The following is a 27,074-nucleotide window of genomic DNA, read 5'->3' as shown; positions in this document are numbered from 1 at the left end:
GTCAAAACAAAACACTAAAATGATGCTGCATACAAGTAGGCAGTGAGAAAAGGGTTTTCACCTGTCTAAGGACAAAATTTTGAAAAACACATGAGGTGCTGCACGAGGGGTGGAGAAATGACCTCCTGCATACCCTGTGACGAGGGTGTGGACTGCTGCAGTGCCTCCGGGCACAGCTCACATCCTTTGACTCATGTGTCTCACAGTTAGATCCCTCCTGAAACAAATGCGCCAGCATTTACACATACGAGGATGTTTACTTTCACCATTTTTTATTATAGCAAGAAATTGAAAAATATTTATATGCCCAGTAATATGGAATGGGCTAAATAATTTGTACTATACAGTATTTGCCATCTATAAAAAGAATCCCTTTAAGTTTACATATATTGATTAGGAATAATCTTTATGCTGAATAATTAGAAAAGGAACAAATTTTAGATGTTAATATGATCACACAGAAAATATATGTTTGTGTGGTTAGAGAGAGAGATTTGGAAGAACAGACACATACTAAAATGTTCTTAGGTGAATAGGATTGGGAGAGGGTAGCAAGAGAAAATCACATTTTTTTCCCTATAAACTATATTTTTTGTCTTGTTAGAGTAAGTTCAAAACACTAAAATGTATTTATTTGTTTTCTAAACCATTAACTCTGTCTTAACCTTTCTAATGTCTAATCACTTGTGATGAAGCCTGGGCCTAGCCTGTGTGCTTCTCTTTTGAAGAAGATGTGGTACACCTTTCAGGAGAGAACCCTGGCGTCCACTTCCTAGCCTGTACTGCTTTCTAAGCTCCTCTATCTGATGCTCTCATTTCAGTGATCCATCACTTCAGACACTTTCTGGCCAATGTCCTCAGTTTCTTTGCCCCTTTATATTTCATTTGTGCTTTCTAGGCTGATAATTGGTAGGCAAAAATCACACAATCTTATGATTAGTGACCCTATAGATTTGTGTTCTGCAGCCTCAGTTGTTCCCCTAAGATATCCCAGCAGCACTGTGTTTTCCCCAGTTACCACTCTCCTGAAATGTGAGTGGTGTTTCAGACATTTCTGTCTTTCCTCAAACGTTTAATGCTGCCATCGTTTCACTCTAGCAGCGAGTGGCTGTGTCTTCTGCTCTGTGGGGAACATGGAAACTCCACAAAGTACTTGCCACTAAACATGCAGTCTTCCTCCTCTTTTGCCAAGGCAAACAGGCCACCTGTGCTGGGGTCCCAGCCCTACCTGTCTCCTGGATACTCCCTACGTGGATTATCCCTGCTGGCCATTGCATCTCTTCCTCTTTTCCTCATTCATACATCACAAGAGTAAATACAAGGCCTTTGATGCCTATACCATCTGGTTCTTTGTTTCCTCTCTGACCTCTCTGTGGTATACTTATAGATAGAGAAATAGAAGGAAGGTAGATAGAGAAAAAGAAGGAAGGATATTTGGGTAGAATAATAAGAAAGCAGCATGAGCTAAAATGAGTAAGAAGACTTCAAGAGTAAAGATGCAGAACATGATGAAATAAACCTAAACATAGCCTTATGTCCCCTACCCAGACCTGGGGGACAGTAGGGAACATATTTCACTCTTACCTGAGCAAATGAAGGTTAATTGTTAGAACTACTAGATTGCACCATTGTAATTTCTTATCTAGAGTTATAAGCCTGATTGTCATACTTTGATATTTGTGTTCTATTCCAGTTTTTGAAAACAAATGAAACATAAAACTTCATAAACTGGTATTCCTCAAGTGTATTCTGCAGAAAAGTAGCTTGGGGATGGGATTTGGGAAATATTAAATTAAATCTTTAATGTGTGGAAGTGCCTTGTGAATTTCTAGGAGCAGGTAGGCAGTGTGGGGTTTTCCATCCTCATGACCGTGGATCCCTTTCCTTGCACGTCTTTCTCACCCTTTTTCCTAATGTATGTCATCTGTCCCAAGGAAAGCAGTTTGAGAAATGTTGAAGGACATAAATAAATATGAGGTTATAAAGAAAATAAAAAGAAAAATCAGGTTGCATGATGTACAGCAATGTGACTAGTAAGGATTTTTATTCCCTTTCAGTTTGCGTGCTTTTCTGAGTCTATACATATTGAAGATAGCAAATGATTTTTTAAAAATGAAAAAAGATTATTTTGACTAATGATACTTTGGAGGAAATACACTATTTTATAAATAAGCATAGGAGAGTTCTAGTGTGACTAAAATCTTTTATAATACCAGAGGTTATGATGTTATGCCATTTTAACATTTTTCTTAGGATTGACCTGGATTTTTGTTATTTATGTTTTCTTCTTTTCCAGTGGCAGCCGATTAGGAGGCCTGGTTACAGTGTTGTGCTTCTTTTTCAATCATGGAGAGGTAGGTAATCAAAAACTATTCTCAGAATTACTCCTGGAAATGCAGTTTTCTTCTTTAAATTTAATCTATAATGGCATTCTTTAAATGTTTGATCTTATTATTTTGATTCAAAATTTAAACACTAGCATTCATTTAAGTTAACTTTTCATGACCATTATACTGCTTATGTGATATAAGGCTTAGTAACTTGATGAAATAGTGGGTCTGTATCGACTGTATCAATTCTTTTTTTTTTTTTTTTTTGAGGCAGTGTCTCTTTTTGTTGCCCAGTCTGGAGTGCAGTGGTAGATCATAGCTCACTGCAGCCTCAAACTCCTGGGGTCAGGTGATCCTTCTGCCTCAGAATCAGCTTCCAGAGTAGCTGGGACTACAGGCATTCATCACCACAGTCAGCTAATTTTTTAAATTTTTTATAGACATGGAATCTTTCTATGTTGCCCAGGCTGGTCTCGAATTCCTGGCCTCAAGCAATCCTCCTGCCTTGGTCTCCCAAAGTGTTGGGATTACAGGTATAAGCCATTACGCCTGCCCTCAAGTATCAATTGTTTGTATAATTTAAAAACTGTGAAACTCATATTTTAGTTATAATAGAAGTAGGCAGTAATCGATATAACTTTCTTTTGTAGGGATAACTTTTTGTTGTAGGAGCTACACAGTGTATTCTTATTTTAATGTATTAACATTTGATATTCTTTTAAGTACTTTTTGCGAAATATTTGAGTGTTCAAGGGCTTTCTAAAGAGAACAGTATTGTAAAAAATATAGACTCTGGATCCAGGTTGCCTGGGTTCAAATCCTGACTGCTATTTAGTGGCTCTGTGATCTGAGCAAGTCATTTAATCTCTCTTTGCCTTAGTTTCCTCTTTGTAAATGGGCATAATGATGTTACCCACCTCATAGGATTATTGCAGAGACTAAGTGAATTCATATGTGTAAATGCCTAGAACAGTGTTTGGCACTTGGTAGCTGCTATGTAATTGTTAGCTTGTATTATTACTGTTATTGACTAATTAACTTAGTTTAAATTCTACTATAAATTCAGAATGTCAACGTTTCTAGATTAATCATAGTTGTAAATGAATTTCTAATACACCTCTGTCTAGATTTCTTTCATGATAAATTTTGTATGGGGGAGAAAAGAATAAAGGTCAGCTTGCTTTGTGTGAAGTGACTTTGTCCTTCCATGCATTTTATACACTCAGTGCCTGCTGTATTTGAATATGCACATGTTTTAACATGTGCTATAACAGTAATCATCTCCAAACATAATGCAGAGTCAGTGCTGGACTTCTTTTTAGTCAGCGAGTTACTAATGGATACTTAGCTAATATGTTCTTAGTATTTAGAATCACAGAAATGTAAAGCTAGAGTATTTGACAAGTGGTTGCAACATGACATCAGTTAATTGGTATAGTATGTGTTTAAAAAGAAAAAAAAAAAAGATTTGGCTTTTCCTGACTGTGGATCCTGCACATTGTGATAGTGTGGACCATGAAGCACTTTGAGCCACAGATTCTGAGGGAATGACCTAAGAAACAGGGAAATAACCATTTAATAATGGAAGAAAGAAGCATTGTGTGTTAACAATAAGGTGTCAGAGGAAAGAGGTTATTCAAAATTTTGGAACCTAGACCACCAGGAAGACCACTGTTTGTAAAGTGCAAAGGTCTATCGTGCTACCCTCAGTGTATACTATGGTTTTTAATTCTTCGTCTTACGTTTTCTTATAAGTTTGATACTCATGTGGCATGAACATCATTCCTTACAAAGTTTTCTTAAATTTTAACAATGGAATTCAGACTATTCAGGTGGCTTTTCAGGCTGATGAATTGTCTTTTTGATACTTTTCAGCTACTTGGTGTAGCTGAAAAGCATGCTTAGACATCACTTTTTTAGGAAAAGGTAAACCGAATATCATTAGAATTAGAATTTCAGTTTTACTGAAATAGTCAAGTAGATAATTTTACTTACATGTAAAATTACATGTGAAAATACAGGTAATGGCATTAAAATTGAGAGCATAAACTGCAGTTTTGGGTAAAATATTGGTGAGAACTCAACATATTTTGGTTTTAGTTAATGAGATTTTCAGACCCTATGTTTTTCAGATTTTTAAGTGTATACTTTTTCTATGGACAGAAATATTCACTCTGGTAGTACCTATTTATGTATTTAGTGAGCTTTTGTAGAGCATTGCTCACTGGAAATGCTAGTGGGTTACTAATTGGTACCTTACTTTCTTAGGAGAGTTACTTTGATCACATGAGTGATTGGTTTATGTTGCAAAGAATAGTTCTGAATTGTTACTTGCATTTAAGTTCTATTTCCAGTATTTAGTTTGCTGTGCACTAGATGCTAAGATAGCATAGGTTTACTTTTTTCAAATTTTCTTTTTCCTCATATGGTTTTACAAGGGAAAAATTTTGCCTGAACAAAATAGTTATAAAATGTGTAGCATGAATAGCTTAATCGATTATTAAATAAATTATTTAAAACACATTTAAAACCTTCAAATCCGAAACTTGTGAAATGCAATAAAAGGGTTTATAATAATGATCAGTAATGTTGAGGTTATACATTCTATAATAAAAACTATGCAGATGTTCTCATTGATCAAGCTTCTTTAGTAAATTTCATTCTGTCACAACTGAGAATTTTTGCAAAGACGAAAGCTAGCAATTTTGTTTTGCCTTTAAAATGTTTTCTTTTACAAGATGCACGCAACATGTGTTGATGGTGCAGGGTTTTGGCATGCTGATAGAAAAGCACATGAATGTGTATTCAGAAAAACCTGAATACAGTATTTTTCTCCAATTTTTTTATTGTTAGAAATTATTTTTTGTGAAATAAGATTGTTTAGCTTTTTCATGGTAAGATTAAAAAAAAAAAACTATTACCAAGCATGATTGATTCTGTTTTATGTAAAACATAATCGCATATATAAAGATATGCACATATGAAGAGGAAATTCCTTACTTTGTGTTTTTTAGAAATAAATACTTTTTAAAAAAGTAATTCAAAGTAAATGAAAGATTGCCTTGGGGTTCATATCTAATTAACCCATTTTTATGACCCACAACATATTTCTGACCCATATTTCTTAACTATTTTTGCACTGAACTGAGATTAAACTATAAACATACATGTTCCTAATTACTTATTGACATAGTTATGCCATTTATATAAGATTTGGAAAAGAATTCTTAGAACACTTTGAAATCAATCTCATTCTTATAATATTCTTATATGGTAGATACATAGTAAATATCCCAATATCATAAAAATGGGAGCACTAAAACATTAAGAGATTGGCTCAAGGTTACCCAGCAGGGAGATGATTTTATTTATTTATATTTTTTAAAAATTATTTATTTTAACTTACAAATAATAATTGTAGATATTAATGGGCTACAATGTGATGTTTTGATTTATGTATACATTGTAGAAGGAGTCAATCAAGCAAATTAACGTATCTATTCCTTCACCAACTTAGCATTTTTTGTGGTGAGAATGCTAAAAATCTATTCTTTTAGCAATTTCCAAATATGCAGTACATTATTATTAACTGTAGTCGCCAAGCGGAGCAATAGATCATTAAAACTTATTCCTCCTGCCCAACTGAAACTTTATATCCTTGGATCATCTCCCCATTACCCGTCTCTCCCCTGAGCCCCTGGTAACTACCTTTCTGTTCTCTGTTTCTATGAGAATGACTCTTAGATTCCACATGTAATTGAGATCATACAGTATTTGCCTTCCTGTGCTTGGCTTATTTCACTTAGTGTAGTATCTTTCAGTTCCATTCATAGTGTCTCAAATGACATAATTTCCTTCTTTTTTTAAGGCTGTGTCATATTCCATTGGGTATGTATAGCACATTTTCCTTATTAATCTCTTTATGGACACTTAGGGTTGCTTCTGTATCTTGGCTATTGTGAATAATGCTGAAATGAACATGGGAGTGCAGACATCTCTGATGTACTGATTTCAGTTCCTTTGTATATATACTCTGAAGTGGGATTGCGAGTTCTATTTATAGTGTTTTTGAGGAAACTTACATGGCTTTCTAGAATGACTGTATGAATTTACATTCCCACCAACAGTGTGCAAGAGTTCCCTTTTCTCCACATCCTCTCCAACACTTATCATTTGTCTGTTTTGATAATAGCCATTCTAACAGGTGTACATTGATATCTCATTGTGGTTTTAATTTGAATTTCCCCTATGATTTGAGAAGCTGAGCATTTTTTTTTCATATATCTGTTGGCCATTTGTATCTTTCCTTTTGAGAAATGACTTCAGATTCTTTGCCCATTTTAAAAATTGAGTTGTTTTGTTGCTATTGAGTTATTTGAGTACCTTATATATTTTAAATATTGGCCCCTTATCAGAGGTATGGTTTGCAGATATTTTCTCCCAATCCTCGGGTTGACTCTATACTGTTAATTATTTCCTTTGTTGTGCAGAAGCATTTTAGTTTGACACAATCCTATTTGGCTATTTTTGCTTTCCTTGCCTGTGCTTTTGCAGTCTTATCCAAGAAATCATTGCCCAGATCAATATTGTGGATCTTTTTGCAGAGAGAGGATTACAAGTTTCCTGATTCTCCCATTAATCTCTCCAAACATGAAATTCTTAGTTAAGGGAGTAGCATTTCAAAGAAGACATCACTATAATTTATCTTTTACAAATGAAAGGTGCAGAGACCTTTTCTTACCAGTTTGTGGACCTCTTCGTTTTTCTTTCATTCTTTCTTCCTTTCTTTCCAGTGTTGGTAAGGTTTTGGCCTGCTGTACTCCAGGTACTTTTTGATGCTTGAGATGTATAAGTAAAACAAAGACTTCTATCCTTGTGGACAATCATGTGAATGTGGGATTATCTTCTGCCTTAAAGCAGGAGAATAACTGGCTTATTTGGGCAGTAGCAAGGAGGAGCAGAGAGTGATAGCAGATAAGGTCAGACAGTTAATAATTGGAGGTAGGATAGAGTGGGAGCAGATTTCTGAAGGTCATTATAGGGTCTATTTGGAGTGGATGGAATGCCACTAGAGGATGATGACTAGTAGAGTGACATGATTTAAATTATGTTTTACATGAATTTGGGAAACAGTGTAAGTACAAGATGTATAGTTTTATGAAGGCTATTCACTGGTATGTCTGTGGATTTGTGAACTTATTATATTAAACTTACAGTAACTGCAAAAGTTCAATAAAAATAGAATGTGTTAATCTTAGCAGCATATCTGCTGATGTAAATTTGAAAAGCAGTCTACAATAGAAAAGTAGCCTACAACATCTTTTATGACCTTGCCCAGCTGGATTTCTGGTTTTGTCTCACATCACTCTTCAGGCTGTTTTTTATTGTTTTGCTTCAGCCCTATTGGCCCTTCTTTCTCCAGTTCCTGGAAAGGACTATTCCTTTTCCTTCCTCGGGGCCTTTGCACATGCTGTTTCCTATGCTTTGTATATGCCTCTGTGCCCCTCATCTTGACCTGTGCCTAATTAACTCCCGGTCATCCTTCACAACTGAGCATTTCAGTTTGCATCTCAATGGTGTTCTTAATTTCTTCCTGCAGATCTGGATTTCCATCTGACATAATTTCTCTTTAGTTTTAAGAATTTTATTTAGCATTGTGATAAAGATATCCCAATAAGTCCCTTAGTTTTTGTCTGTCTAAAAATGTTATCTTGCCTTCATTTTTGAAGTATATGTTTGCTGCATAAGAATTATAGGTTGATAGCTTTACCTTTCAGCACTTTAAAGATGCCATTCCATTATCTTCTGGTTTCTACCGTTTTATAAGAAGTCAGCTATAATTTTTGTTGTTGTTCCTCTGAATGTAATGTGTCTTTTCTCTGTTGTTTGAGAATTTTCATTATATATTTGTTTTTTATTGGTTGATGGTGGTGAACCTAGATGTGCTTTGTTCATTGAACGCTTTTGTTTTGTGGGTTAGTTTTTATTTTTAATCAGTTTTGGAAAATTTCTAGCCAAGATCTTCTTTTTAAATACTTTATTTTCCCCATTCTTTCTCTCTTCTTCTTTGGGGATTCTAATTACATGTGTGTTCAACTTTTTAAAAATACTATCACAGATTTTTGACACTTTTTTTTTTCCCCATTTTTTTTCTCTCTATTCCTCGCTTTGGGTATTTTCTCTTGCCATGTCTAGGAGTTGATGGATGCTTTATTCTGATGCATGCAGTCTGCTATTATCACTCTCTGGTAAATTCCCTCCCTCCCTCTCTGCCTTCCTCCCTTCTTGCCATCCTTTCTTCCCTCCTTCCCTCCCTCCCTCTCTTTCCCTTTCTTCCTTCGTTACTTAGAATTTCCATTTTTTTCCTAGAGCCTCTATTTTTCTGTTGAAATTTCCTATCTCTTCATTCATCTCACTAATATTTTTCTGTACATTTAAAAATCTAATTATTATAGTTATTTTAAAGTCTGTCTTCTAATGCCAACACATACATTATCTGGGAATTTAACTCCATTGACTGTTTTTTTCTCTCGATTGTGGATCATGTTTTCCTGCTACTTTGCATGTCTCATAGCTTTTTATTTTATGCAAGACAACTTCTGTAAAAGAATAATAAAGGTTGAACTGGATAATCATTTTTGCCTCAATTTCCCTAGAAAGGGAACATCTTCTTTTATGTCAAGCACCTAGGAAGAGAGACTGAGAATTTGGATCCCACATGAAGCCCTGCCAAGCAGGGCAGTAGTATAGTTTTAATTTGTTTTAGTTTACTTCCAGTTTCAAATGAACTACAGTGATCTCTTTTTTCTTTGTCTCAGTCTCCAACTTTCCAGATGCTCAACTTGGGATTCCTTTGATCTTACCACTCTTTAAACTGGGAAGGGGTTAGTTTTCAGCTTTTTAGTTAATTTTAATCCATCTCCAGATTCAGCCGTGGCAAGACCCTGGAACCTAAGCGCTGTGTGAGATTGTGATCTCACAGAGTTCTGACTCTCCCCCACTCCTCTTTATCTGCCAGATTCATGTGTGTGTATGTCTGTGTGTGTCCCAGGTTGGGGGAGGGGTGGCTGTCACAAAAAATTTTCATTTTTGTGTTTGTAGCTTTTTCAGATTCTTGTTTATATTGTTAGAAGTTGTTTGGTTCCAGCAAAGACTCTCTGCCTGTGGCAGATCCTTACATAAATTACGCAGTTGTTCTCAGGTGTGAAGGTAGAGCCAACAACTGTTTTATTATCTTCACCTGGGCTATGTCTAGTTCCACTGTAAATCTTGTACTAAAAAGGCAGTACAAGAAAAGTACATTTTTCTCTACTGTTTTTTCTCCAGCTTTTTATTTTGAACAAATTGAAACTTACAGAAATGCTCTAGATTCAGTTTCATTTACCAGTTTTAATATTTTGACACATTTGCTGTCTCTCTTATACAAACACCGACACAGACATTTTTCTAATCCGTTTGAAAATGAGCTACAGATATGATGAGATCTCACCCCTAAATACTTCAGTATATATTGCCTAAAAGCAAGACATTCTCCTACATAATCACAATACTGTTATCATACTTGAGAAATTTCACACTAATAATTATATAATAATATCTTAATACAGCCCATATTCTTATTTACATAGTTTAGTCCTATAAATCTTTGATGCTTTTATTTTGGATCCAGAGTCTGATTAAGGATTGTACATTGCATTTAGTTGTCATTTTATTTAGAAAAGTTTATCTCAGTCTCTTTTTTTTTCATGGCATTAACATTTTTGAGGAGTCTGAACTAATTATTTTGTAGAGGTCTGACATTTTGGACTTGCCTGATCGTTTCTTCATTAATAGATTCGGATTAGACCATTTTATTTTATTTTATTTTGAGGTAGGGTCTCACTCTGTTGCTCAGGCTGGAGTGCAGTGGCACAGTTTTGGCTCACTGTAGCCTCTCCCTCCCTGGTTCAAGCGATTCTTGTGCCTCAGCCTCCCGAGTAGCTGGGATTACAGGCATGTGCCACCACACCCAGCTAATTTTTATACTTTCATTAGAGACACGGTTTCACCATGTTGGCCAGGCTGGTCTTGAACTCCTGGCCTCAAATAATCTGCCTGCCTCGGCCTCCCAAAGTGTTGGGATTACAGGCGTAAGCCATTATGTCCAGCCAGATTGGACATTTTAATGAAGAATATGGCACATATGATGTTGTGTCCTTTTCTTTGCATTACATCTGGAGGCACATAAAACCAATTTGTCCCATAATTGAATTTACTAAGTTAAATCACACAGTTAAGGTGTTGGTGTCATATTTCTCTATTATAAAAATGCCCTTTTTCCTTTTAATAAGTGAAATGTGGGATGATACTTTGAGACACCAATACCCTCTTCCTCTATAACATTTACCAACTGATTATGCATCCATTGATGATAATTGCCTGAATTAGTTATTACATTAGCCATTGCAAATGGTAATTTTCTAATTCTGCCATTTAATCTACATTTAATGGTGTTCTGTAAAGACAAATCCCCTGTCCCGCCATTTTCTTTTACTATATATGCATAGGTTTTTTTAAAATTTATTCAGTGTTTTATAATCTGTTGCAAATCTTTTTGATGTTCTCATTGTCACACATTTGGCCGGTAGTAGTCTCCCCACATTTTAATTATATATAATTTTCATACATTAAGATTTGCATATTTTAACTGTTCAGTGGATCTTTACATATGTATACAGTCTTGTATCCAGGAACTAGATCAATGTATAGACTATTTCCAGCTCCCAAGCAGGCTCACCTCTGTTCCTGTCCAATCTGTATCCTTCTCCATCCTTCAAAAGAGGTAGCCACTCTTCTATCTCTATCACTATTGATTAGTTTTGCCTATTTGGTGGTTTCATATAGTGGAATCATATTTTCTTATGTCCGATGTCTTTCTCTCAACATATGTCTGTGATATATATCCACATTGTTTTCCAAAGTGCTTGTACCAGTGTTCACTCCCATTGGCAATGTATGAGAATTCCAGTTTCTTCTATCAGTATATCCTTGTCAGTGCTTGGCATTGGCAGTCCTCTTAATTATAGTCATTCTGATGAGTGAAATGGTACCTTATTATGGGTTTAGTTTGCATTTTCCTGATGAGTAATGATATTGAGTACCTCTTAATATGGCTTATCTGATTTAGATATTCTCTTTTCTTTAATACCTATCTGAGTCTTCACCCATTAACAAATATTTGGGCTATTTTATTCATATATGGGAGCTCTTTGTCAATTCCATGGAGTTGTTTGTAGAATATATGTTCTACAAGTACCTTCTCACCACTTAGGACCTGCCTTTTCATCTTTTTGGATTTTGTGATTATCTTTTTGTACACAGATCTTTTTGAGGTTTTTTGATGAAGTTCTTAATTTTCATGAAGTTCCATTTAGCAATCTCTTATGTTTAGTCTTTTTTGTGTCTGATTAAAAAGTCTTTGCCTACTGTAGGTCATAAAGATTTTCTCGTATTTTCTTTTAGAAGCTTGAAGAAAATATAAGGGAAAATCTTGGTGTAGCTTTCACATTTTGGTTTGTAATCTGTCTAGAATCTTGTATACAGTATGAAATAAGTTCCAGATTTCTTCCTCCCCTACCCCACCCCAAATAGGATGTCCAGTTAACCTAGTACCACTTGTTAAAAAGAAAATTCTTTCCCCGCTGAATTGTAGTGGGCCTTGTGTCATAAATAAAGTGACTATATATTTTTGGATTTATTTCTACACTCTCCATTATGTTCTATTTGTCCGTTTATCTTCAAGCCAGTACCACACTGCCTTAAATATTGTAGTTTATAAGTTCGATATCTGATAATGAAGATCTCTAACCTTGTTTTTCGTCAATATTGCCATAGCTGTTCCAGGTCCTTTGTGTTTCCATATAAATTTTAGAATCAGCTTGTCACTACTCCCCTCTCTTTCAACACATACACAACCTGCTGGTTGTGTATTAGATCTCTAGGTTAATTTAGAATGGACATTGCTGAACATACTAAATCTTCCAATCCATAAACATAGATTTATATTCGTCTCCTTTAATTTCTCTTAGCAATGTTTTATGTTTTGCACATATTTTATTAATCTCTAGATATTTTATGATTTTGGCACTATTTTCTGCCCTTTTGATATATCTCATTGTGTTCAGACAAACACTTCCTTTCAAACACAAAAAGGTTCCAGAAACAAATTATTCTGTAATACACACAAAATAGTTTCAGAGTTACTACACTAATGTCATTACCAATAACAATCCTACAAAGTATGGTTCAGTATTTCTCTACTTATTTTTCTCCTAATAGTATATTCTACTAAGGAGGTATAGTCAGAATATAAAAGTTAAACAATTTAGAAGCAACCTGAATTGTTTTTATTTCTCCACATTGTATTATCATTTTGATAGTGCAATTTGAATCATTTGTTTCTGTTTCTATTTATATTGCCTTTATATCTTGGCTAATGCTTTCATTTTGTAGTCAGAATTTTGGTTATGTTGATAACCTTGAGCAGTGTAGTTTATAACCACATGATAAAGGTGGTAGAGTTGATACTGATAACATCTTGCCAGATATATTTTCTATTTTAGATGAATAAGCAATGGTCAAGTTCGAGTCATTGCAACAATGGATGGAAACATGTAGGTGTACTCACCGCTTTTTCAACAAAGTTGACTGCTTTCACAGAGGTTTTTTGTAAATTTAGGATAGGATATACTGATATCTTAGATTTTCAGAGACAAAAAGATCAATGTTTTCTGTCATACAACCAGCTGAAATTCTTTATAAAGATAGTAAAGTTTAAAATAGCATTTACGTATCACTGACACATTAAACCCTGTGTGAGCCAAAATTGTATTATAAGTTCAGATTGAAATATGTAACTGGTTAATTGAGCAGCTTATCAGTACAGGCTGTGCATCTGTAATCTGAAAATCTGAAGTCTGAAATACTTGAAAAGTCCAAAACTTTTTGAACGCCAACGTGACTCTCAAAGGAAATTCTCACTGAAGCATTTCAGATTTTGGTTTTTTGGACTAGAGATGCTCAGTTAGTAAGTAAAATGCAAATATTCCAAAATTTGAAAAACTCTGAAATCTAAAACACTTCTAGTCCCAGCATTTTGGATGAGAAATACTCAACCTGTGTATGGTACAAAAATAGACCAAAACTCCAAGAAAGCAACCAGGCTTACCTGTTATCAAGATACAGTGCCCTGAGATGCACAAAGCCTACTCCAAACTAAGGGTCTTCCTAAATAATGGGACTGCCCTAAGTAGCATCAAGCAGGAGATATTCAAGCCATGTCTCTTAAACCTAGCATTCTTATGGTTACTATGTGGATAGCAGGATTCTTAACACCTGTAACATTCTCTGAAGAGAGGTAGCATAACCTTCATGGTGCCAGCAGTCTTTTAAGGAAGCACTCATAAATATAGTGTTTAAAGCCTTATTATAGTTAATATTAAGCAATATGGAGCAATAGTGTAATCAATATAGAAAAGCAGCAGTCAGAGGTGGGTAATTTGTTTTAAACCTAAACATTATAGTAACAAGTTAGGATTGATCCAGCAAATAGCAACTCTAGTAAAAACTCTTGGAATAAATCTTAAACATGATCTGTTTGATACTATTATTAACCACAATTTATAACTCACTAGTCAGTTGTTCTATTTATTTTGAAGTTATGAAGATAAATCAATTAGATCATGCTGTATTTCCAATATTATAAGTTAATAGTTTGAAAGTAGAGATTGGAAAATTAAGCTATTTTTGAGATTCCTTAGTTATTGATTCTTGAGTGAATGATTAAAAATTATTAAGCAGAAAAGAAAAGCCTCTTGTTAATATCTACACAGTATTATGTTGCAATATAATCAGTGTTATGAAATGTGTGATAAAAATTATATACTAGATGTTAGCAGTTTGAAACATGAGATTTTTATTGAATTTATTTTCACAATAAATGGATTTCTTGTACTTAGAGACAACATACATTTGTATAACCCTTTTTTGAAGCAGTTCACATGTATATTTCCTTTAATTCTCAAATTTCAAAATAATGCCTTTAAAAAGCATTGGCATTTTAAACTGTCACACTTTTTATTTTACATTTAAAATTAGAGATAAAGAAAAAATATTTATTTGTTGAAACGTAAGGCATGACTAAACCAAATCTCTTCACTGTTTTCAGATTATATGAGATTATCTGGAATGGCAATTATGTTTGTACCAGATCTAGTAAAACACATTGTGTTATTGGAGAAACAATAGAAAGCACTTTCATGGACATTTGAATTCATGTACTCAGAACTTTGGAGGGAGAAGACCTTGCCCTTCATTACAGTCCTGTAATTGGGTTTTCTTGTCCCTACTTTCAGAGGATGTAATTCAGTTTTGTTGAACTGAGTGACTTCAGCTATTAAATGCAACGAATTTCGGAGGAATGATAACGTCATTGAATGTGGGTGACAAATGCGGGGGAACCGTCCGTATGAAGAAAATTCTCAAATTGTACATTGCATAGTTTGAATACTTGCTTGTTTGAATACTTGTTTTTGTACAGAGACTGATGACTTTGCAAATTTTGATCATACAGGCATACTTCAGAGATATTGTAAAGTGAATATCATAATAAATCAAGTCATAACAAATTTTTTGGTTTTCCAGTGCATATCAAAGTTATGTTTACACTGTACTATAGTCTATTAAGTGTGAAATAGCATTATGTCTAAAAAACAATGTACATACCTTAATTTAAAAATAAGTTGCTAATCCCAGCATTTTGGGAGGCTGAGGCAGGCGGATCGCCTGAGGTCAGGAGTTTGAGACCAGCCTGGTCAACATGGTGAAACGCTTTCTCTATTAAAAATACAAAAAAAATTAGCCAAGTGTGGTGGCGGGTGCCTATAGTCCTAGCTACTTGGGAGGTTGAGGCAGGAGAATCGCTTGAACCCAGGAGGCAGAGGCTGCAGTGAGCTGAAATTGCACAGCTGCACTCCAGCCTGGGCGGCAGAATGAAACTCCGTCTCAAAATAAACAAACAAACAAACTGCCAATGATCATCTGAACCTTCAGCAAGTTGTTCAGATGGAGGGTCTTGCCTTGATGTTGACAACTGCTGACAGAGGGGTTGCTGAAGATTGGGATAGCTGTGGCAATTTCTTAAGGTAACGATGAAATTTGCTGCATCGATTGATTTCTTCTTTCATGAAAGATTCCCCTGTAGCATGTGATGCTGTTTGATAGCATTTTACCCACAGTAGAGCTTTCAAAATTGGAATCAGTCCTCTCAAATCCTGCCACTGCTTTAGCAACTAAGTTTATGTCATGTTCTAAATCCTTTGTTGTCATTTCAACAATGTTTACAGTATCTTCACCAGTAGTAGATCCCATTTCAAGAAACCACTCCCTTTGCTCATTTAAGAAGCAACTCCTTATCCTTTAAGTTTTATCATGAGATTACAGCAGTTCAGTCACATCTTCAGTCTCCATTTCTAGTTATCTTGCCATTTCCATCACATCTGCAGTTACTTCCTCCACGGAAGTCTTGAGCCCATCTAAGTCTCCCATGAGGGTTGAAATAAACTTCTTCCAAAGTCCTATTAATGATGACATTTTGACCTCCTCTCATGAATCAGAATGATTTTAATGGTATCTGAAATAGTTAATCCATTCCAGAAGATTTAAATTTCATTTGTCCAGACTCATCAGAGGAATCACTATGGCAGCTAGAGCCTTATGAAAGATATCTCTTAAATAATAAGACTTGAAAGTTGAAATGACTCCTTGCTTCATGGGCTGCAGAATAGATGCTGTGTTAGCAGGCATGAAGGCAACATTAATCACCTCATCCGTCTCCACCCGAGCACTTGTGTAACCAAGTGCACTGTCAATGAGCAATAATATTTTGAAATGAATCTTTTTTTCTGAGCAGTAGGTCTCAAGAATGGGCTTAAAATATCCAGTCAATCATGCTAAAACAGATGTGCTCTTACCTAGGCTTTGTTGCTCCATTTGTAGATCATGTGCAGAGTAGATTTAGTGTAATTCTTAAGGGTCCTAGGATTTTTAGGATGGTCAATGAATATTGGCTTCACGTTAGTCATTGGTTGCATTAGGTCCTAACAAGAGAGTCAGCCTGTCCTTTGATGTTTTGAAGCCAGCCATTGACTTCTCTCTAACTGGGAAAGTCCTACATGACATCTTCTTCCAGTAGAAGGCTTTTTCATCTGCACTGAAAATCTGTTGTTTAGTGCAGCCACCTGCCTCAGTTATGTTAGCTAGATCTTCTGGATAACTTGCAACTTCTACATCAGCATTGCTGTTTTACCTTGTACTTTTATCTTACGGAGATGGCTTCTTTCCTTAAACCTCATGAACCAACCTTTGCTAGTTCAAACTTTTCTGCAACTTCCTTACCTCTCTCAGCCTTCGTAGAATTGAAGAGAGTTAGGATTTTGTTCTGGATTAGGCTTTGACTTAAGGAAATGTGGCTGGTTTGATCTTCCATCCAGAATATTAAAACTGTCTGCATATCAGCAATAAGGTTGTTTCACTTTTAATTTCCTTCAATAATTTTTCTTTTGCATTTCTGACTGTTAGGCATAAGAGGCCTAGCTTTTGGCCTCTCTCAGCTTTTGACATGCCTTCTTCACTAAGTTTAATCATTTCTAGCCTTTGACTTAAAGTGAGAGATAAACAACTCTTTCTATTAATTGAACACTTAGAGGCCCTTGTAAGCTTATTAATTTTCCTAATTTTAATATTGTTGTGTCTCAGGGAATTTGGAGGCCTGATGGGAGGGAGAGAGATGGGAGAGTGGCTGATCGGTGGAGCAGTTAGAACACACACATTTATCCATTAAGTTTGCCATCTTATTGGTCATGGTTCAAGGCACCTAAAGCAATTACAATAGTAATATCAGAGAATACTGATCACAGATCACCATAGCTGATATAGTAATAATGAAAAAGGTTGAAATAGGCCAGGCACAGTGGCTCACGCTTGTAATCCCGGCACTTTGAGAGGCTGAGGCGGGCGGATCACGAGGTCAGGAGATCAAGATCATCCTGGCTAACACAGTGAAACCCTGTCTCTACTAAAAAATATATACAAAAAAAAAAAAATTAGCCGGGCGTGGGGCAGGCACCTGTAGCCCCAGCTACTCAGGAGGCTGAGGCAGGAGAATGGCGTGAACCTGGGAGGCAGAGCTTGCAGTGAGCCGAGATCGTGCCACTGCACTCCAGCCTAGGTGACAGAGCGAGACTCTGTCTCAAAAAGAAAAAAAAAAGAAAAGGTTGAAATATCATGAAAATCACCAAAACGTGACACAGAGACATGAAGTGACCACATGCTATTGGAAAAATGGCACTGATAGACTTGCTTGATGCAGGGTTGCCACAAACCTTCAGTTTGTGACAGACCTTATCTGTGAAGCATAGTAAAGGGCAATGAAACGTGGTTTGCCCATGTATCTTACTGTCAATCCTACTGAACTCTCCAGTTAATCTAATAAACTAACAGCTTTTAAAAATTGCATTCTGGTAACAACAGTATACATTATCAACAGACATTCAGTAATATTCAGTAACAAGAGTATCCATCAGATCTTTTCAGCATTCCCTTGTATGAGTAGTTCATTCATAAATAGATATGTATGTCAGTTTCATAGAGGATGGTGGGCTCGGTAGAAAAGAGGAGTAAATTGACTCAGTCTTTCTATAGCAGTACTAGAAATATTCAGTCGTCTGAGGTAGAGCTAAAATATAGGAAACACTTATTTCTGACATGGTCTTTGTCATTCTGTGGAGTCTTTTAGGTACCCCTGCTTGCACTGAAAGACATAATTTATTTTAGTGTGACTTAATAATATCAGATTGCTTGCATTTAATTCTATGCGGTTTTCTGTCGATGGAAGGATGAACTTACTAATGTATTTATTATATATACAGAAAAATGACATTATTACAACTGCGATAGTACATTGCTTAATTATGTCCAAAGTGAGCTTTTCAGAAAGGTTTATACTTCACAATTTTAGGACTTTCATTACTTAATTTGATTCCACCGCCTACTTTTAAATATTTTGCCACCCAGGGTAGCTTAGGCAAAGAAGTAAAACCAAAAATGGAATATTCCTTTGTAGCAGCACTGTGAATGAAAATACTAAAATTGATGACTACAAGAATTCTCAAGTGCTGGTTATGGATAGTTTTGCTGAAATTCATGGGAAAGAAGACAAACAATAGATAAATAATCAACTCAAAATATTCTGAAATTTGACAGAACTTTTTTTTGCTGGTACTTTCCTCCCTTTCCTTTTAAGATGTAGTTGCATCTTTTTTGGTATTTTCTTGTTGACAATTCATAATATTAATGCTTTACATGATCTTAAGCCACATGTGTCTCTGTCAGTAATATTTCTCACATGCTAGTTTTGCTGTTTATGGGATAAAGTCCAGTAGTTTGTTTTACAACATACCATTTAAATTATTTGTTAAAAATAATTTTATTTATAAATAGCAATTTTTACTTGGAATGTCTGTCTTAGTAAATTTAGCAAGTATACTATACTACAGATTTTTTTTTCAGTGTACCTGTGTAATGTGGACACCACCTCTCCGCAAAAGCTTCTCATATCCATTTCTTGTTCTTCAAATGTTGCTTGTGACTCATATTCTCAGGTAACTTTGACTTAACCTTATTTCTTTTGGCATTAAATAATTTAAACTAGAATTTCTTAAGCTTCCATAATAAAGTCAACATAATAAAATAATTTACCAGTATGATGCCATTATTAGTAAAAATATTTTAAGAGTATAACTTAAAAATAGTACCAAAAACATTTCCTCCATCAGCCTTCTGTTCCTCTTCCTTTTTCTTGGTGGTCCACAGTGACTGCTTGAGAAGGAACAAATTGCTTTCACTTCTGTCATTTCCACTTTCTCAAGTCTTCTTCTGTTACCACTATAACTTCCTGAAAATGAGTAGAAAGAAGGTGAAGGCTGGTTATGCTATAGTGTATCCTGTAAGATACAATCCTTTGGGGCAAAGTGTAATTCACAGAATTCACACTTCTCTCCCTTTCTGCTGACAAATATTGAATATAGCTGCCTTGCTCCAGAGGGTAAAAATGAAACAAAATGGGGGCTGTGGAAAAATGGAACAAAGCATGATAAAAATCTGAAGATGACTCAGACTGATAACTCTTTTCAGTGATCCTCCGAATTTGGAAGAACTTTGATGAAGTCTGTTATGCCAAACCCTTTGGGCAATCTATTTCCCTCTGATTGTTACAGCAAGTATAGAACCGTCATATGGCTTTTAGTCTCCTATGTAGTAGTGTCTTTAGACAGACCCTTCATAGAACATGGGATGGGTAATGTTTTTGCATTAGCTTTTTAAAGTCGGTGTAGCTCCAGCTTTATTGCTGTCCCTTAAACTCCTCTTTTATAGGGTTTAAAGCTTCTTTAGCACCTTCAAATAAGGTGAACCTCTATGAATTCATAACCTTTAGCTCTGCCCTGTTGGTTCCGAGGCACCTTGAGCAACGGTCCCTTCTCAAACATCTCTGTAAGAAGTGTTGTGCTGTAGGAGTCTTTGATTCACCACTACAGATGCTGTTTTTCCACATTCACATTCTTGACCGTGGCTTTTTTCTCCAGTATAGTGCAGACAGCAGACTGCCCATCAGTCTCTAGTTCCTTCCTGCTTTTCTACCTCTGCTCCTGTCTTAAATCCAGCGAAGGCAAACCTTTGATTCTTCTTTCACTCACTGATCCGATCTGTCCCTAAGTGGGCATGGGGATGCTGCTCCGGGGACTGAGTGCTGCTTCTTTTAGTCCATCTGTACCATAGAAGGTAGTGTTAGTTTCCTGTTGCTGTGTACCAGTCACCACAAACTGGGATCTACTACCTTGAAGTTTTCTAGCTCCTTAGTTTTAAAATCAAGGTATTGGAGGTACTACACTCTTCCTGAAGGCACAGAGTGGGAGGGGAGAGAATCAATTTTCTTGCCTTTTCTAGCTTTTAGAGGCTGCCTGCATTTCTTGGGAGGCTGCCTTCATTTCTTGGGAGACTGCCTGCATTTCTTGGCTTGTGGCTTCTTCATCTTCAAAACCAGCAATGCTGGATTGGGTCCTTCTTTGTCAGTTCACTCCAACCTTCTCTTCAGCCTCTCTTCCACTTTTATGTATCCTGTGGTGGTACATAAAAGTGACATGACATGTTCACAGGTTCCAGGGATTAGGACACATGTTTTTGGAGGCCATTATTCTGCCTACCAGGATGGGGCCTCTCCAGTTGCTGTTTCCTGCCTTCAAGGGCTGCCTTCTATTGGGTCCTTCTCTGTTTTTGGCTCCAGGTGCTTCTGTGGGAAGCTTTTAATGTCTTCTTTAGCCTCTTATCATTGTCATTTTCAGACTTACCCACCTCTTCATACCTGTCTTTACTTTTTGCTGAAAAGTTTTAGAGAACTTTCTTTTCTTTAGAGCCTTTTTCATTGTCTCTGTTCATATTCTAGTTGACATTTCCTTTCTCATATTCCTGGCCATCTGAAGCTGAATCAGCTGTTGCTTTCACCACTCCTGGTTCAGATCCATCTCGTCTTGATCTTCCTCGCCATCTTCATCGGCAGCTTATCAGTTCTGATTGCGATGGCTTTCCTGGTTATGCCCCTTAGTCGTCATGGCTCCCTGCTTGCCTGCTGTGGCTATGACTGGTTGCTTGGAAGTGTGGGCTTTCATTTTGCTTTCTTGGACACTGCAGTCTTTTTTGGAGGGAAAACCTGCTAAACTTCCTTTCTTGAAGCTTTGGCAGACATCTTGTCTTTTTTCTGAAGGATAGTAACCTTCTCTCTATTGGCCATCTTCATCTTCTGATATTTCATCCTTATTACTGCCATTGCCTCCTTTGGAAGAGCAGCGATTTCCTTTAGTTCTTGAGTTCTACCTGTAGTTGACATATTATGACATTAGAGGGAGGTGGTGGGTGGTGATGGCTTGGGGGAGCCAAGAAGAAGCTGAGCAGTGTTGATGCAGGCTGCAGTGCTGAGGATACTGTTATAAAACCGGAAAAGAGACTATTCCTTAATGCTAGGAATCATTTATAAATAAGGTTAGTGGTATATTTTAACAAATTGGTTTTGTCCAGTTTTGAATTTTGAGCATTTTTAGAAATTCAGTTTATGTAGTCACCTAATACTAGCACAGCTTAGCTTTTTCTTGATTGTTCTTAGCCTTTTTTTATTATTCTTGGCAATATTTATGTTTCTGATTCTGTTTTCTTGGGTCAGAGCTATTTTGATCACCAACTGGATTTTCTTTGTTTTCTGTTCATTCCTGTGCATTCTTTACCCAACTGCCAGATTGGTATTAAATTCTGCTCAGGAATCTTAATGTCTCTTGTTACCCATAAAATGAAAATCATATTTAGTATTCAAAAGCAGTAGAGAAGTACTTTATTTTAGACAGCGGCTTTCAAACTTTTGGACTATGATCTATAAGAAATAAGAAATATGTTTTACACTGTGGCTTAGTATACACATACATGTATGCACACAACTGAAACAAAAGTTTTACAGAATAGAACCCCTCGTAAATAGGATATAGTCATATATATTCTGTTTCACTCTGCTGATCTCCATTTTTAAATGCTGAATTTTATTCCATAAGTTGATTTCATAACTCATTAAAAGGTTATCTGGAGTTTAAAAGTACTTTTGTTGGATTAAAATAGCAGAGAGGTATGTCCTTTGGAGAAGGGATACTTGGGGAAGTGAAGAAAGGCATTTCATAATGGTGCTCTATGCTCCAGGTAGGTTTATCTAACCAGGATGTCTTTACTGTATCCGAGCTGCCTACACTTCATCACCTCAGTATATTAACATGCACACTCCACTTCTGTGAAGATGGACATGTGTGGGAGCTTTGCGTTGGCTCGCAGATTTAGAGGATAAAATCATCTTACCCTCCTAAAAATCTCCTAAATTACAAGTCAGTACCAAAATGAGATCTCTAAAGATTGCTTCAGAGTGGCCCCCATATCTTCTCCTCCACTTAACTTTTCTGTGTTATCCTACCTGTGCCAGACCCAACTTTTTATCTCACATGCTTATAAAATCTCAGCCGCTTAGCTCTTATTCTGCATTCTTGCAGTAGTTATCTGCATAATACTTAGCACTTAGAATATGCTGCTATCATCTTTTCATAGGCATCTTCTGCCTTTCTAACTAATGAATCTGTTGAATCAGTATTTTAAAATATTCAGTCTTGGATTCACCAAAATATAATTTGAAAAAAATGTTCATGGATATACTGACCCAGCCACCCTCCTTCTCTCTGTGTTATTGTTAGCAATAATGGGTATTTACCTTTCAAAGAAAATTGTTGTAATTGAGTATCAGGAGGTATAATTTCTAACCCATTGGTGCATTTTATGTTTAGGTTGTGTTATAACCAGATCATATATATTTCGAGATTCTAATTTGCAGCAGTTTGGAGCCATGCTAGACTATTTCGTGTTTAAACTTACTAACACTTATTTTATCTTTTCAAGGGCTACAAAACTTTATAGAGGAGGTTTGATTGCACTCTGCATTTCCAATGTATTTTTCATGCTTCCTTGGCAGTTTGCTCAGTTTGTACTTCTTACTCAGGTGAGGTGATTATATTTTAAGCTGTTTTAAGCTTAGCATGTTTGACTATGAACTTATTTGCATAAAATTATAACTGAGATGTTCTATGATTCTAAGTCCTAAAACATTTTCTAGGAAAAATGTTTTTCTAAAGCATTTTCTAGGAAAAATGATTTTCTAAAGCATTTTCTAGGAAAAATGTTTTTCTAAAGCATTTTCTAGGAAAAATGTTTTTCTAAAGCATTTTCTAGGAAAACTGTTTTTCTAAAGCATTTTCTAGGAAAAATTTTTTCTAAAGCATTTTCTAGGAAAACTGTTTTTCTAAAGCATTTTCTAGGAAAAATGTTTTTCTAAAGCATTTTCTAGGAAAAATGTTTTTCTAAAGCATTTTCTAGGAAAAATGTTATTCTAAAGCATTTTCTAGGAAAAATGTTTTTCTAAAGCATTTTCTAGGAAAAATGTTTTTCTAAAGCATTTTCTAGGAAAAATGATTTTCTAAAGCATTTTCTAGGAAAAATGTTTTTCTAAAGCATTTTCTAGGAAAAATGTTTTTCTAAAGCATTTTCTAGGAAAAATGTTTTTCTAAAGCATTTTCTAGGAAAACTGTTTTTCTAAAGCATTTTCTAGGAAAACTGTTTTTCTAAAGCATTTTCTAGGAAAACTGTTTTTCTAAAGCATTTTCTAGGAAAACTGTTTTTCTAAAGCATTTTCTAGGAAAAATGTTTTTCTAAAGCATTTTCTAGGAAAAATGTTTTTCTAAAGCATTTTCTAGGAAAAATGTTTTTCTAAAACAGGAACAGGAAAAATGTTTTTCTAAAACATTTTTTAGGAATGTTGAACAAAAGAAAGTTCAGGGTAGAGAAATATGTAGGATTATTTATAAATGATTGTTAATTATTTACTTCCTAACATAATGCATTTATTGAACTCAAATTTGTAAGAATGCTTATCTTTGTTATTCAGTATCGTTAAGTGCTGAAAAGAGGACTAGTGCTATAACTTCAAGTATTTCTCTTAAGTTAACAATAGTATTTCTCTTACGTAAAATGTTTCTTTTATGAATAGTTGTGTACATTCTTGCATGTAGAATACAGACACATAGGATTACAGGATAAATAGCTAACCAGTTCATCTCTTATAAAATTCTCTCTACCAGTCTGGAAATTTATCTATTGCCTTTCCATGTACTCATGCCCACTGTAAATGGAGATAGTTTGTTGAGAGAGGGTTACATACTCTCAAAAAAAAAATGAGTTACATACTCATTTTTTTCCCCTGCCTATTTTTTTTTATTGTACTGGTATATTTGTATAAAGCAGTTGAAGAGTTGCTTTTTTTTTTTTTTTTTTTTCCTGAGATGGAGTCTTGCTCTGTTGCCCAGTCTTAAGTGCAGTGGCGCAGTCTCGGCTCACTGCAACCCCCACCTCTCAGGTTCAAGTGATTCTTCTGCCTCAGCCTCCCAAGTGGCTGGGACTACAGACGCGTGCCACCATGCCTGGCTAATTATTTGTATTTTTAGTAGAGATGGGGTTTCACCTTGTTAGCTAGGATGGTCTCGATCTCCTGATCTCGTGATCTGCCAGCTTCAGCCTCCCAACGTGCTGGGATTACAGGCGTGAGCCACCGCGCCTGGCCGCTTTTTAATATTTTTTAGAACGTCTTGCTTGAGAAATGAAGTTAGACTTGGATTTGAGTCCTAATTCTATTCAGTAGCCTCTTAACTTGGATAAAGTAGTTAACTTTTCTTAGTTTAGGTTTTCTCATTTCTGAAATAGAGATAATAAAAGAACCTACTTTATTGGGTTGCGGATAGGACCAGATGAAGTAATGTATATGATTCTTAACACAGTACCTGGTACTTAGTAGGTGTCAGTAAGGTTAGTTGGTTTTATCATTATTTTTTAAAATAGGCTCTATTTGTACTTACTTTTTACTTTGATCTTGTCTTGTAGACTCCTTTGTCTAACTTAGTTTGATGACATTTTCAATCAGTTTCTGGTTTAAAATTGTCTCTGAGATTCTCTCTTGAAAATTCTACCCTGTAAATGTACTGTGTGTTGCTTAGCCCTTGGGGTGAAAAGGGAGCATTCTCATTGCTTCCTGATAGTGGAGACTGCCTGCTTTTTTGTGGAGGTGAGGGTCAGGGGAGGTATTTTGTCTCCCTGTGGGGCTTACATTGAATAATAACACACACTTCCCCACAGTTGTTATGTCATATCAGGCACCCTAAGAAATGCAGTGTTCTCCATGGGTAACTCTGAATAAAGGGAAACTTAGTTGTTTTTCTCACTAATGAAAAAATTTGTTGTAGATTGCTTTAGAGATAAGAAAACTTGATGAATGAAACAAGTTATAGTTTAAGTATTCAGCTATTTTGCAGTCTGTTTATGCTATGCTTTTGTAGTAGGACAGGAAGAATTTAATTTGAATTGCTTTCTCTATGAGGAAGGGTGTAGAGGCATTGTCTGACATATTACCTCCATGTAAGAGATACTGTATCATCATTTAATCAATTCATCTAATTCCAGTACTCTTAGAATTATTGATATATAACATATAATTTTCTTCCAAATGGAAAAGAAAGTTAAAAATACCTTTGCAGCGAAAGTACTCTTAATTTGAAATTGATAAATTTGATTATAACTAACTCTTGAATATTTGTATTAATGAAAGAACGCTAATGGAGATACTTGTAAAGAGTGACTAGCAAGCAGAAATTAACGTATTTTTATGCACACATGCATTGCATAATTATTTTTCAGTTAAATGTACCTTCCCCAATTATGTATTAGTTGTCATGTTATAATTACATTTTCATCTTTTTTGATTGGACAAGGCACTTTTTAATTGTACGTGTTGACAGTAGGGTTGACCTGAAATTAAAATGATTATTGTTTTGGACAATCAACAAAGTAGACAATTCACATGATTGAGAGAGCTGTGTGTCAGAGAGAAAAATCAACCAATATTTTCTATACTAATATATTGACTATATTTAATAATAAATTGGCAGATAAAAGGAAAACAAAAGAACTCACTCTGTGTGTAGATATAAATCAGTTGAAACAACAATAAATATATTCTTCATTCTTGTAGCTATTCATTTCATCTTTTTTACTTCTAATTTCTTTTTAAATTTCAGATTGCATCATTATTTGCAGTGTACATTGTTGGATACATTTATCTATGTAAATTATGGAAGATCATTTATATACACATGGTAATAATTTTTTTATTGTTCTTTTCCATTTAGTTTGCCCTTAAACTCCTGATTAATATTTGATTTGTTCATGGTTGAAACTAGTTGTAACAATTTCGTAACTAAAACAAATGTTGTTCAAACATTGTGATATAATCAACAGACCTTGTTTTGATAGACTACTCACAAAAATTTAATTTGGGTCATATTATCTGATTGAAGTTGTTCCCAACTTATGCATTATCAGTGAAAGAAATAATTTATGAAACGGAAACATGGGACTGATATATTATCCAGGAGCTGTCTGTTAAAATGAAGTAGAAGGGCGTGACATGGTGGCTTATGCCTGTAATCCCAACACTTTTGAGAGGCCAAGGTGGGGTTCACTTGAGACCAGAAGTTTGAAACCAGCCTGGGCAACAAGAGCCAGACCTCATCTCTACTAAAATAAAATAAAATTAGCCTAGCATGGTGATGCATGCCTGTAGTACTAGCTATTTAGGAAGCTGATGTGGGAGGATCGCATTAGCCCGGGAGGTTGAGACTGCAGTGAGCTATGATCATGCCACTGCACTCCAGCCTGGGCAACATAGCAAGACCATGTCTCTACAAAAAAGAAAAAAAGTTCATTTGCTGAGTGTCAACTATCCAGGCATGTGGAATACACCAGCATTCATATTACTACATTCTAACAGAGTGGGGGAAGGAGGGAAGACAGAAGATAAATAATAAACATAGTAAATGGGTAAATTTTGTAGGGTGTTAGAAGGTGATAAGGATTTGAGGCCAGGTATGGTGGCCTGGGGAGGCTGAGGCAAGAGGACATTTGAGCCCAGGAGTTTAAGACCAGCCTGGGTGAGACCCCCATCTCTATAAAAAATTACAAAAAAAGATTTTA

The 27,074-nt window shown here is 35.5% G+C and overlaps 1 protein-coding gene across 12 annotated transcripts in view; it reads left to right on the top strand.

Moving 5' to 3' along the window:
* Positions 1-27,074, top strand: part of LOC107966650 (protein C-mannosyl-transferase DPY19L1-like) — an 88,208-nt gene that overhangs the window by 10,587 nt on the left and 50,547 nt on the right. For all 12 annotated transcript variants that reach the window (XR_010158424.1, XR_010158425.1, XR_010158422.1 and 9 more), the window contains exons 2-5: positions 2,297-2,354; positions 18,936-19,027; positions 22,899-22,998; positions 26,120-26,197. Coding sequence is in view for 1 of the 12 variants with exons in the window: in XM_063814162.1 (XP_063670232.1) it covers positions 2,297-2,354; positions 18,936-19,027; positions 22,899-22,998; positions 26,120-26,197 (328 nt within the window). In the remaining 11 variants the exon portion in view is untranslated. The remainder of the gene's footprint in view (positions 1-2,296; positions 2,355-18,935; positions 19,028-22,898; positions 22,999-26,119; positions 26,198-27,074) is intronic.

The sequence above is a fragment of the Pan troglodytes genome, chromosome 6 (assembly GCF_028858775.2).
Source record: "Pan troglodytes isolate AG18354 chromosome 6, NHGRI_mPanTro3-v2.0_pri, whole genome shotgun sequence".
Lineage (NCBI taxonomy): Eukaryota > Metazoa > Chordata > Mammalia > Primates > Hominidae > Pan > Pan troglodytes.
Note: the sequence above shows the minus strand (reverse complement) of the source record. Positions and strands in the feature narration are given on the sequence as shown.